The sequence below is a fragment of the Chrysemys picta genome, chromosome 12 (assembly GCF_011386835.1).
Source record: "Chrysemys picta bellii isolate R12L10 chromosome 12, ASM1138683v2, whole genome shotgun sequence".
NCBI classification, from domain to species: Eukaryota; Metazoa; Chordata; order Testudines; family Emydidae; genus Chrysemys; species Chrysemys picta.
Window position 1 is genome coordinate 5223465 of NC_088802.1, and position 13931 is coordinate 5237395.

Below are 13931 nucleotides of genomic sequence, written 5' to 3' on the forward strand. Positions count from 1 at the left end.
CTCCCTTGGGCAGTGCAGGTTCATTCAGTAGTTTGCCGTCCCTCAGTGTGGAGTGGACACACACTGGCCTTTGTAAGCTGAGAACCCCTGTGCTAGTGGACTGACCATTGTATGTATCCAAAGAACTAAATAAGAACATAAATTATCTTTGAAATTGGTTAGTGGGTCTCACGCCAGGTCCTGGTACAATGGGTATCTACATCACCACAAGGATTGTCACTAATTATCTCCCTTAAATTGTGTACAGCAGGGATAGGCAACCTATGGCACATGTGCCAAAGGCGGCACGTGAGCTGATATTTCAGTGGCACTCACACTGCCTGGGTCCTGGCCACCGGTCCGGGGGGCTCTGCATTTTAATTTAATTTTAAATGAAGCTTCTTAAACATTTTAAAAACTTTATTTACTTTACATACAACAATAGTTTAGTTAGATATTATAGACTTACGGAAAGAGACCTTCTAAAAACGTTAACATGTATTACTGGCACATGAAACCTTAAATTAGAGTGAATAAATGAAGACTCGGCACATCACTTCTGAAAGATTGCCAATCCCTGGTGTATAGGATATAAGTCAGGGGATCCTGCTTACCCACACTCACAATACAAGAACAAGGGGATGCTCAGTGCAACTGAAAGGCAACTAGTGTAAAGCTGAGAAAAGGAAATACCTTTTTTTTTTTTTTTTACAAAATTCATTATTAACCCGTGGAACTCATTGCCACATGGTATTACTGGGTTTCATAGATTCATAAAGTTGAAGGCCAGAAAGGACCATAATATCATCGCATTTGACCTCCTGTATATCACAGCACAGACTCCGACTTTCTCATTCCCCCAGGGGTGTTCGACCCCCACTCGGCCTCGGGTCCTGCCCTCACTCCACCCCTTCCCCCGAGGCCCTGCCCTGCCTCTTCCTGTCCTGCCCAGCCTCCTCCCACCCTTGCTCCACCTCCTCCCCTCCAGCACCTCCTGCCTGCTGCTGAACAGCTGATCCCCAGTGGGTGGGAGGCAGGGGAAGGAGCTGAACGGCAGGGCTGGCTAACGGCAGGAGGCACTGGTGGGGGGAGGGGAAGAGCTCATCTGTGGGGCTGCCGGTGGGTACTGAGACCCACTATTTTTTTCCATGGGTGCTCCAGACCCGGAGCACCCATGGAGTCAGTGCCTATGTATCACAGGTCTTTACATTTCATCCAGTTATTCCTGTATTCTTCCCAATAACTTGTGTTAGGCCTGGTCTACACTATGGGGTTAGGTCGAATTTAGCCACATTAGGGCAATTTTAAAATGAATGCATCCACACAGCCAACCCCGTTCCGTCAGCTTAAAGGGCTCTTAAAATCGACTTCTGTACTCCTCCCTGGAGAGGGGAGTAGCGCTAAAATTGACCTTGCTGGGTCAAATTTGGGGTAGTGCGGATGCAAATCGATGGTATTGGCTTCCGGGAGCTATCCCAGAGTGCTCCAATGTGACCACTCTGGACAGCACTTTGAACTCTGATGCACTAGCCAGGTATACAGGAAAATCCCCGGGAACTTTTGAATTTAATTTCCTGTTTGGTCAGCGTGGCGAACTCAGCAGCACTCAGCAGCACAGGTGACCATGCAGTCCCTCCAAAATTGTAGAGCGTAGAATGTTTCTATGCTCCCCCTATCATCTCTGGCCCTGAGGTTATCCCAGATTAGAAGGCAAAAAAAACGCACTCGCAATGACATGTTTTCCGAGCTCATGCAGTCCACCCGCACTGATAGGGCACAGCTTAATGCATGGAGGTATTCAGTAGCAGAGGCCAGGAAAGAATTAAGTGAGCGCAAAGAGCGGAGACAGGATGCGATGCTGAGGCTAATGGGGGAGCAAATGAACATGATGAAGTGTCTGTTGGAGCTGCAGGAAAGCCAGCAAGAGCACAGACCTCCGCTGCATCCACTGTCCTCCCCATGTTACATAGCCTCCTCACCCAGATGCCCAAGAACGCGGGGGGGAGGCTCCGGGCACCCAGCCACTCCACTCCAGAGGATGGCCCAAGCAACAGAAGGCTATCATTCAAACAGTTTGATTTTTAGTGTGTCTACAATAAGCAATGTGGCTGTGTCCTTACCTCCTCCCCGACCTCACCCGGGCTACCTTGTCCATTATCTCTCTTCTTTTTTTATTAATAAAGAAAGAATGCAGGTTTCAAAACAATAGTTACTTTATTTCGAAAAGGGGAGGGTGGTTGGCTTACAGGGAATTAAAATCAACAAAGGGGGCAGGTTTGCATCAAGGAGAAACACACACAACTGTCACACGGTAGCCTGGCCAGTCATGAAACTGGTTTTCAAAGCCTCTCTGATGCGCAGCGCGCCTTGCTGTGCTCTTCTAATCGCCCTGGTGTCTGGCTGCTCAAAATTGGATGCCAAGCGATTTGCCTCAACCTCCCACCCCACCATAAATGTCTCCCCCTTACTCTCACAGATATTATGGAGCACACAGCAAGCAGCAATAACAATGGGAATGTTGGTTGCGCTGCGGTCTGACCTCGTCAGCAAACAGCACCAGCGAGCTTTTAAAGTGCGTGACGGTGAGCTGAGTGGGCTCTATTATGGTGTCTGCATGGGTAACCCAGGAAAAAAGGCATGAAATGATTGACAGCTGTTGCTTTCATGGAGGGAGGGGCGACTGATGACATGTACCCAAAACCACCTGCAACAATGTTTTTGCCCCATAATATATGGAGATATACCTATCTCATAGAACTGGAAGGGACCTTGAAAGGTCATCAAGTCCAGTTCCCTGCCTTCACTAGCAGGACCAATTTTTTTTGCCCTAGATCCCTGTATGGTCCTCTCGAGGATTGAACTGACAACCTTGGGTTTAAGGGGCCAATGCTCAAACCACTGAGCTATCCCTCCCATCAGACATTGGGATCTTAACCCAGAATTCCAATGGGAGACTGCAGGAACTGTAGCATAACTACCGTCAGTGCACCGATCCGTAAGTCGATGCTAGCCACGGTAGTGAGGCCGCACTCAGCTGACTTAATGCGCTTAGTGGGGGCATACACAATCGACTGTATAAAATCAATTTCTAAAAATCAACTTCTATAAAAATTGATTTAATTTCATAGTGTAGACATACCCTAAGGCCTGACCTACACTAGGAGGTTATGTCGAATTTAGCAGCATTAAATCGAATTAACCCTGCACCCGTCCACACAACGAAGCTATTTAGTTCGACATAGAGGTCTCTTTAAATCGATTTCTGTACTCCTCCCCAATGAGGGGAGTAGCACTAAATTCGACATGGCCATGTCAAATTAGGGTAGGTGTGGATGGAATTTGACGGTAATAACTCCGGGAGCTATCCCACAGTGCACCACTCCGTTGACGCTCTGGACAGCAGTCCGAGCTCGGATGCTCTGATCAGCCACACAGGAAAAGCCCCGGGAAAATTTGAATTCCTTTTCCTGTCTGGGCAGTTTGAATCTCATTTCCTGTTTGGACATCGTGGCGAGCTCAGCAGCACTGGCAACGTTGCAGAGCTCTCCAGCAGAGGTGACCATGCAATCTCAGAATAGAAAGAGGGCCCCAGCATGGACTGATCGGGAAGTCTTGGATCTGATCGCTGTGTGGGGCGATGAGTCCGTGCTTTCGGAGCTGCGATCAAAAAAACGGAATGCGAAGATCTACGAGAAGATCTCCAAAGCCATGACGGAGAGAGGATACAGCCGGGATGCAACGCAGTGCCGCATGAAAATCAAGGACCTGAGACTAGGCTACCAAAAGACCAAAGCGGCAAACGGACACTCTGGATCCCAGCCCCAGACATGCCGTTTCTACGAGGCACTGCATTCCATCCTAGGTGCGCCCGCCACCACTACCCCGCCACTGACCGGGGACTCTGACGATGGGGTATTGTCGACGGCCGCTTCCTCGAAGATGTTCGCGGACGGGGAAGATGAGGAAGGAGATGAGGAGGATGAGGCAGTCGACAGCACATACAACGCTGATTTCCCCGACAGCCAGGATCTCTTCATCACCCTCACGGAGATCCCTTACCAACCCTCCCAAGGCGTTAACCCTGACCCTGAATCAGGGGAAGGATCAGTCGGTAAGTGTTTTAAACATGTAAACATTTATTTTGAACAGAACAGGAATGGAATATTAACAATGGGTTTTTCATGATTACTTTGCCCTAGGCGCTTTACTTTTTAGTCCTTGCCAGTGCAACTACTGGAAAGTATCGCAAAATGTCCGGTTTTGCATGATTACTTTGCCCTAGGCGCTCTCCTTTTTAGTCCTTGCCAGTGCAGCTACTGGAAAATTGTGTCAATGTGTCCAAGAATAGCGCAGAAATCCTCCTGGGACATCTCTACGAAGCTGTCCTGGAGGTAATTTGAAAGCCTTTGCATTAGGTTCCTGGGGAGAGCGGCCTTATTGCGTCCTCCATGGTAGGAAACTTTTCTGCACCAGGCTAGCAGCAAGTACTCCGGGATCATTGCCTCGCACAGCATGGCCGCATACGGCCCTGGTTTTTGCTGGCATTCACGCAGCATGCGGTCTTTCTCTGTGTCCGAAATCCTCATCAGAGTGATATCACTCATGGTGACCTGCTTTAAATTAGGGGAATGTTAGTATTGGGACTGATTGCCTGTTCCTTTACAGAACTGTAACCGGCGGTTTACAGCCACGTGGTGGAGGCGGGACAGGGGCAGCATACGGGATCTTTCCCAGGGACAGCCGCGAGGGGGCTGGGACAGGGGCAGAGTTCATGCTGGCCGGATTGCCGGCAGCAGGAACTGGCCAACGCTAGGGGCATTGCTTTGAACGTGAAAGGAGGGCACTGCTATAAATTAAGCTTTCAGCAGCCAAAAGTCTACAGCTTACCATGTCTGCCTGCTACCCGAATTCTGCTGTCCTGCCCCGCTTGTGTGATCTGTACTCCAAGACCCCAGGCACTGAATGGGAAGGCCGAAAATTCGACCTTGTCCTGAGTGCGCATGTGATAGGTGCTGTGCATGGTCTTGTTCACAGAGAAAGACTATATTCATTGTTCACAAAAATGTATCTTTGTGAGGAATTCACTCCCTTTTTCCCATCCCACAGCTGCAACTGTCTCCCGACCTACCCCGGCATCCCCCTCCCAGAGGCTGGTGCAGATTAGGCGCCGAAAGAGAAGGACACGGGACGAGATGTTCTCCGAACTTATGGGCTGCTCCTGAGCCGAGGCGGCACAACGGACCCAGTGGAGGGAGAACATGTCGCAATACCAGCGATCACACAGCGAACGGGAGGACAGGTGGTGGCAGGAAGACCAGCAGGCGACTCAAACGCTGCTTGGACTAATGAGGGAGCAAACGGACACGCTCCGGTGCCTTGTAGATGTAGTCTGCAGGACCGGAGGCAGGAGGACAGAGCCCCGCTGCAGTCTCTCTCTAACCGCCCTCCCCCGCCACAAAGTCCCATCCCCCCCTCACCCAAAGTCCCAAGAAGGAGGGGCGGCAGGGGCCGTGAAAACAGTCACTCCACCCCTGCAGACTGCTCAAGTACCAGACGGCTCTCATTCCCAAAGTTTTGATAAGTCCTTTCCTTCACTCCAAAAGCACCTCACCCAAGCCCCCGTCCAGGTGTCATCCCCTAACTGTGTAGTTGTTAATAAAAAATACGTTTCTGTTAATTACTGTTTCCGTCAGGTTCTTTTAGAGGAGAGTGTGTTTGAAGGGGGGTAGGGGGTTGGTAATTGGAGAGGACAGTCACCTTTACCAGGGTACAGACACGGGGGCAGGTTCAGCAGCAGGTCACACACACATTGCAGTCACTAGGCACCCTGGTCAGTCTGGGAGGTGGTTTTCATGTTCTGTGTGTGGGGGGGGCTATGTGAGTTTGTGGCGGGGGAGGGCAGTTGCAGCTCTTATGCAGCGGTCCTTAGCCTGGATGACAGAGCCACGCAGCAGGGGATCTGTAACCGTCCTCCCCCGCCACAAAGTCACATAGCCCCCCCACACAGAGTCCTGAAAAGGAGGGGTGGCAGGCTCCATTGAAACAACCAGTCCACCACCGTGGACCGCTGTAGGAGCAGGAGCCTGTCATTCCTCGAGTTTAGAAGCGTCCTTTCCATCACTACATCCGCTCCCCACCACAGTCTGCGTCCCAGTTTCAACCCTTTACCACAAAACCCTTAATAAAGAAAACGGTGTTAATGAACAAAGTTCCATTTATTTTATTTTTAAAGGTGTGTTGGAAGGGGGGCAATGGGGTGAAGGAGGTATGTAACTGGAGAGGATAGTCAACATTAACTGGGTAAAGAAACGGGGGCAGGTTCAGCTTCTCTTTAAACAAACTTAATAGTCACAGGTTACCCTGCTCACTGTGGAAGCTAGCTTTCAAAGCCTCCCGGATGCACAGCGCGTCCCGCTGGGCTCTTCTAATCGTACGGCTGTCTGCTGGGCATAATCAGCAGCCAGGCGATGTGCCTCAACCTCCCACCCTGCCATAAACATCTCCCCCTTGCTCTCACAGAGATTGTGGAGCACACAGCAAGCTGCAATAACAATGGGGATATTGGTTTCGCTGAGATCAGAGCGAGTCAGTAAGCTTCTCCATCTCCCCTTGAGACGTCCAAAAGCACACTCCACCACCATTCTGCACTTGCTCAGCTGGTAGTTGAAGAGTTCTTTTTCACTGTCCAGGGTGCCTGTATAGGGCTTCATGAGCCAGGGCATTAGGGGGTAGGCTGGGTCCCCGAGGATCAATATAGGCATCTCCACATCCCCAACAGTTATTTTGTGGTCCGGGAAGTAAATACCTTCCTGCAGCCATCTAAACAGACCAGAGTTCCTGAAAACACGAGCCTCATGAACCTTGCCCGGCCATCCGACGTTGCAGCACCATTGAAAAGTAGCCCTTTCTGTTAATATACTGGCTGGCCTGGTGCTCTGGTCCCAGTATAGGGATGTGAGTTCCATCTATAGCCCCACCGCAGTTTGGGAATCCCATCGTGGCGAAGCCATCTATGATGACCTGCACGTTTCCCAGGGTCACTACCTTTGAGAGCAGTAGCTCAACGATTGCGTTGGCTACTTGCATTACAGCAACCCCCACGGTAGATTTGCCCACGCCAAAGTGGTTCGCGACTGACCGGTAGCTGTCTGGCATTGCAAGCTTCCAGAGGGCTATGGCCACTCGCTTCTGGACAGTCAGGGCTGCTCACATCCAGGTGTCCTTGCGCTTCAGGGCAGGGGACAGCAACTCACAAAGTTCAAGGAAAGTTCTCTTACGCATGCGAAAGTTTCTCAGCCACTGTGATTCATCCCAGACCTGCAGCACTATGCGGTCCCACCAGTCCGTGCTTGTTTCCTGGGCCCAGAATCGTCGTTCCACAGCACCAACATGACCCATTGTCACCATGATGTCCACGGCGCAGGGTCCCGTGCTTTCTGACAGGTCTGTGCCACTTTCAGACTTAATGTCCTCATCGCGCTGCCGTAGACTGCTCGCCCGATTTCTCAGCATCTGCCTCTGAAAAAGGTGGATGATAAGGTGCGAGGTGTTGACAATGGCCATAACTGCAGCGATGGTCGCAGCAGGCTCCATGCTCACAGTGCTGTGGCGTCCGCGCTGTCACTCACCAGAAAAGTGCGCAAACTGATTGCCCGCCGGCACTTTCAGGGTGGGAGGGCGGGAGTGACGGTTGGATGATGACAGTTACCCAAAACCACCCTCGACACATTTTTTTCCCCAGCAGGCATTGGGGGCTCGACCCAGAATTCCAATGGGCAGCGGGGACTGCGGGAACTGTGGGATAGCTGCCCACAGTGCACCGCTTCCAGTGTCGACGCTTGCCCCGTTAGTGTGGACTCACAAAGTCGAATTACTGTTCTTAGTGTGGATACACACATTCGACTTTGTAATATCAGTTCCACTAATTCGATTTAAGTAAAATCGAACTACTCTCATAGTGTAGACATACCCTTAGACTAAATCCTGACGTCTGTTGACTAAAGCATCTTTCAGAAGCCATTCAGTCTAGATGTGAAGACATCAATAGACAGTAACACCTGAAGCTCCCTAGAAGTGGGGGGGGGGGCGCCACCAGTGCCCAAACCATGACCCCACCCCTGCTCTGCCTCTTCCCCCGAGATCCCACCCCCTGCTCACTCCTCTCCGCCCCCTCTCCCCATCACTTGCCTTTAAGGCAGGTACAAAGGCAGAGAGCAGAGCTCTCCCACTTTTAAAAGTGATGGGGCCATGGCCCCCTGTTCTGGTTCCCCTGTCAAGAGATGGAGAATCCACCACTTCCCTTGGCAGTTTCTTCCAGTGGTTAATCCACCCACACTCTTGAAAATGTCTGTCTGATTTCCCCATTTGAATTTCTCTGGCTTCAACTTCCAGCAATTGGTCCTTGTTGTGCCTTTGTTTGCTAAACTGAGGAGCCCTTTAGTACCAAGTCTGTTCTCCCCATGAAGGTATTTATATCCCACACTCAAGTGCCAGGGTTCTCTCGGTGCAAGTGATTACCAGCCCTCAAATCATTTTTGTGGGTCTTCTCTGCACCATCTCCACTATTTCTGGGGCCACCAGAACTGGATGCAGTTTTCCAATATCGGTCTCACCAAAATGAGGGGGAAGCTTGTAGTGTCAAAGCTGGGATTGGACCTATTCCTGGGGCAACTGAGAATTTAATCCTCCAGGGTCTGCTGAGCTACAACCAATCACTAGAATAAAATACATGTTAGTAAAACACAAACATGAACGAGCTCCACAGCGAGTAACACTGGGTTGTTCTTCAGATGTGAGAGGAAGAAGTTTCAGAACCCAGTGGCCTTTTCTTCTGAACTGAAATGGAGAATCTGGGAATCTTCTCAAAGAAATGCAGCTCTGGAGACCAGAATGAAGAAATTCAAAGGTAATAAACAGTCCCCTGGGGGATTTTCTCACATATGTTACACTAATAATTGACAGAGCTGGAGAAATCTCTTAGGGACAATGATAGTGGATGGAGATAGTCAACTAATAATTTGGAACCTATGAATTCCTTACTCAGCTCTCAATACAGCACATACACACTGGGTTAGAGTCCTAAATTTGGACTCGCTGTGGGTTTTCCTTTCTTAACAGCTATGAATGTTAAACTTAGCTTGAGCTTCCTGCTGTATTAGCTGTCTGTCAGGAAGGATGAGCCAGTTTTACTGAGTACTAGCGGTACAGGGGCAGATTTAAAGTTGATTGAATGCTAATGAGTGAAAAAGTTTCTGTGTATTGGTCTGTCTGTGAATTAGGTGTTTGTTTCAGAGGATTTCTCTACACAGCAATTAAACACCTGTGGCTGGCCCGTGTCTGCTGACTCCGGCTCACGAGGTTTGGGCTCGGCTGGAGCCTGGTCTCTGCGACCCGCTCCTGTCAATGGGTCCCAGAGCCCAGGCCTCTGCCCAAGCCCGAGCATCTACACCGCAATTAAACAGCCCCAGTGCCCGAGCCCTGCGAGCCCAAGTCAGCTGTCATGGGCCAGCCACAGGTGTTTAATTGCTGGTAAAACATCTCTGGATCTGTCATGTAACCTTAGGTCATGTCCTTAGTTTTTAATGTTCGTGGTTATTTTTTAGTGAGGTGTGTAATGGTTTGTGTTGGTCTGAATTACACTTAGCCTCCTTTACTGTAACTTAATAAAGTTTGTTTTCTTTTCATTTTGTTTTTGTGTTAGAACATTAACAATGTGAATATATTCATAAACATGACATTTCATCTTTTTCACCCTTTCACCATTTTGTCTTTCACCCGTTTCTTCCTCTAGACTCACTCTCGTCTAGCCAGCGGTTGGACAAAGGTAAATTTCTGGGATCAAAGGGGGAGTGAAAACTTTCATATGAATTATGGTTGCTCATTGGCAGCACCATAGTTCAGGTTTTGTTTCAATTTTGCATTTGACAGGAGCTGAGCACTATATTACTGGTGGCTACACAGATCTTTCCTAAAACCAGAAAAGTAGATTATTTTCTCTGTTATAATTTAGAATTTTTAACTAGTGGTTTGATTAACCAGATGGGCTGGGCTGCAGGAGAGGGGGCGAGCAGTGTATTTGTGTAGAGATCTAAGAGTTTAAAAGTGAGTCTTTTGGAAAATCAGAGAGGAACATCTCACCTCATTTGCAGAACTCTTTATGCACATACATCACAACCCCTGGCAATATTATTATTATTATTAGCAAATGCACAAGTGGTACAATGAAGAATGGGAGAATTCAACATACAAAAATAGACATTTCTGAATTGATCGTGAGAGATGCAATTTCTGAGTAGAATTAAGCCTCACTCATGATCTCGTGATAGAACTCTCAAGTATCAGGATTTTGTTTTGAGCTGCGGCTGAAAAAAAATCCCAACATTTGAGAGTTCTATCAGTGAGGCTTAATTTTACTTAGAAATCCTGTCAGCTGCCCTGGGCACAGCTGCGGCTTCTGCTGTCAGTCACCCCAGTGCGGCTGCTCCCCTGGGAAGTGGGAGAGGAGACCCCACTGTAGCCCCCAGGCCTAGGGAGGGTGAAGAACCCCAGGAGGAGCAGAGGTGGGGCTGGAAGGGCTTCATTATGGCCTGGGGGCTGCAGGGGGCCTGAAGTGAGGGGGGGGCTGTATTGCTGGTGGGTTCTGAGCAGATAGGGTGAGTGCTGGGAGGGTGAACTGAGGGCAGTGGGGTAGGGGTGCTGAACTGATGGGGGGTGATGATGGGGGCTGGGGGACTGAATTGCAGGGGGTTGGATGGGGACAGAACTGATGTGGGCTGGGGAACAGGATTAATTGCTGGGCAGGAGACGGGCAGATGGGGGGTGAGAGCTCCTGCAACAGGAGCCGAAATCACCTTCTCCAGGACATGTGGGAGAGTGGGCAACACTGATTGTCACATGCGCACACCCTGGGAAGGGGTCAGGGGCGTTCAAACATCAAGAGACTGACCTAAAAATGATAACAGAATCCTTTTTTAAAAGGTTATGATTTTTGGGCCAATCTCATAAGATTTGATCTCTTGAAGTCGGCAATACTGTATTAGCCATTGCATAGCCTTGGGGTCAGCAGTGTGGAGTTTGGAAAATCCCCGATAGACCAGCACAAGCCGAGCAGCCGTTCAGTAAGTGTGCGGTGTCCTCACCCACACCACAGCTACACAGAGTCATGCAGCACCAGTGATATCTCTGTAAAAGCAGGTTTTCTAGTGCTCAGCTGGCTGATCGTTAGGAGGGGGGGCTCTGCAAGGAGACGGGCTGTGCAGAGTCGCATCATTGGACAGGGGGACTTTGGATTCCCTGTAATTTGCTGGGAGCCTCCTATGGTGCCAGGATCTCTAATCACATCTGTGGGGAGAGGTGGGTGCAGGTGGGGAAAGATTCCAGGGCCTGATTGTCAGGCCCTTTTGTGCTGCTCTGTCAGAGCAAAGGGGCTTTAATGTGCCTGGAAACAGACCCCAGAAAATAGCTCCTGTGCAGGAGAGCCCCCCCCCCCACTCCGTGTGAAGTTGGCACAGGGGCTCCACAGCAACTGCTCCCAGCCATTACTGTAGGAGTGGGTTTGGGGCATGCAGGGGGCCACAGCCGTCCATAGGGGGGTGCGGGGTCCGGGGCAGAAGTGACGGATTCCTCTTCCGGGACCAATGGCACTGGCCAATCACACCGGCCTGCATGGTCTCTCAAAGTGTGGGGCCCAGAGCAGTCTCCCCAATTCACCCTACCCAAGGGACGGCTCTGCTGGGGGCATAGACAGGAGGCATCACACTCTGGCTGCTGTCTGCTTTGCAGCCCTGAGGCCCCTGTAACTAGGGGCCAGGGAGACTAAAGGAAGGACACAGGTGCCTTAAACCCACCTCCCTCTAACCCCACTTGTCTTTCCCCCAAGCACAAGGATGGAATAACTGAGAATCAGACGCTGGGTCTGGGGGCCTGGCTCAGCGGAGCTGATCCCTTCACTCTGTCCCTGAACTGGCTCTGTCAGGGGTGTGAATCCCCCCTGCCCATGGCTGAGATCTCAGCGCTGCTCCCCATGCAGAGCTGGGTAAATCCTGGAGGCAGGAGATTCTCTGAGTCACTCCCCAGTTGGGGCAGGTTCTGTCACTGACACGATCAGACCCTGCCCCAGGGCTGAGCTCTGCCCCTCACGCTCTGATTCTCTCTCTGCAGCACACGTGACTCTGGATCCAGACACGGCCCATCCCGAACTCATCCTGTCTGCGGATCGGAGAAGTGTGAGATGGGGAGACACACGGCAGGCTCTGCCCAATAACCCTGAGAGATTTGACACTGAGCCCTGTGTGCTGGGCTGTGAGGGATTCACCTCGGGCCGACATTACTGGGAGGTGGAGGTGGAGGAGTGGAGACTCTTTGCTGTGGGGGTGGCCAGAGAGTCTGTGAGCAGGAAGGGATGGATCAGCTTTAACCCTGAGCAGGGGATCTGGGCTTTGGAGTGCGATGGAGATCGGTACTGGGCTCTCACATCCCCTGAGCACGGCATCACCTTCTCCCTGAGCCGGGCACCCCGCAGGATCCGGGTTTATCTGGACTATGAACGGGGGCAGGTGGCGTTTTTCGATGCTGATTGCGGGGACCCGATCTTCACTTTCCCGCCGGCCTCTTTCGCCGGGGAGAGAATCCGCCCGCTCTTCTGTGTTGTTGTTAGTGTGCGGCTCCTCTAGCCCCCGCCCTCCTGATCTCTATGACCTGGAGGACTCAGCCAGTCTCCCTCCACACAGACAGGGCTGAAGGGGGGGTGACGCTCTACCCGTAGCTCTATGGCTGTGGAGGTCTGTGTGAGGCGCTCTAGGCTGGGTCTCTGTGCTCCTAAGAGGCCAACTCTGTGTGCAATGGGGGGGGTCCCATCAAGGAAGGAGGGAGCCCCTGTGGGAGGGACCCAGCCAAGGGCCAGGGAGAGACCCCTCAACTGGGGGGAGTGTAGAACTGATGAATGAAATTGTTTTTAATTGTTCACTTTATTAATGTAACTTCAAAAGTAAAGTTTTATTAATGAAACAATGTTCATTCATAAAACCGGTTACCCCAATAACTGGCTAATTAACAGTTAAGATGCTTGTTAAGAGCCATAGCTGTTCAGTCAGCTGCCTTTGTAAATTTCACTATCAATCCAATTCCTGCTTAAATCACTAAGGCTAGGTCTACACTACCCGCCTGAATCGGCGGGTAGAAATCGACCTCTCGGGGATCGATTTATCGCGTCCCAATCCCCGAATCGACGCTCTTACTCCACCAGCGGAGGTGGGAGTAAGCACCATCGACAGGAAGCCGCAGAGGTCGATTTTGCCGCCGTCCTCACAGCAGGGTAAGTCGGCTGCGATACGTCGAATTCAGCTACGCTATTCACGTAGCTGAATTTGCGTATCTTAAATTGACCCCCCCTGTAGTGTAGATGTAGCCTAAGACTTGCACTGTTTCAGTATTGTAACTTCTGTTCACCATTTATTACACTTGCCTACAGTGTAACTTCTGTTCACTGTTTGCCATATTGTAATTCAAACCCCATTTTAAAACGCTTACTCCATTTTGTAAGGGCTTGCTGCAACCTTTTAGAAATCTCCCTGATTTTGCTGTCAGCTATTTATTGTATCTGACTTTCCTCCCAAAGTGGTCTTTCTAAAATGTGGATAAATGCATATTTGGATGGTGTATGTTCATATTATTAAATTTGCTGACAGTAGAATTGTTACTGGTGTGACTGTTGCCTGGTATGAATCACCACTGAGAATGCCCAATTCAGGACAGGGCAGATACACCCCCAGAACTAATGGTTTATTCTATAATTAGATTCACCAAAACAGTAACAAAATGAGCTCTTATATCCCCACACTGGTTAACAGGAAGCCAAAGCACCGTCCCCTCTCGGCATTCCAGCTCCTGGCTTGTCCATCCAAACTTGTCTTTTGTGAAAAATTATTACTAAAACCAGAAATCACATATAAAGT

The 13931-nt window shown here is 50.3% G+C and overlaps 1 protein-coding gene across 1 annotated transcript in view; it reads left to right on the forward strand.

Moving 5' to 3' along the window:
• LOC101949999 (zinc finger protein RFP-like) overlaps positions 1-13673 on the forward strand; it is a 30120-nt gene extending 16447 nt beyond the window's left edge. The window contains exons 5-7 of the mRNA XM_024112904.3: positions 8769-8884; positions 9770-9802; positions 12139-13673. Of these exons, the coding sequence (XP_023968672.1) occupies positions 8769-8884; positions 9770-9802; positions 12139-12650 (661 nt within the window). The 3' untranslated portion in view covers positions 12651-13673. The remainder of the gene's footprint in view (positions 1-8768; positions 8885-9769; positions 9803-12138) is intronic.
• The last annotated feature ends 258 nt before the right edge of the window (positions 13674-13931 follow it).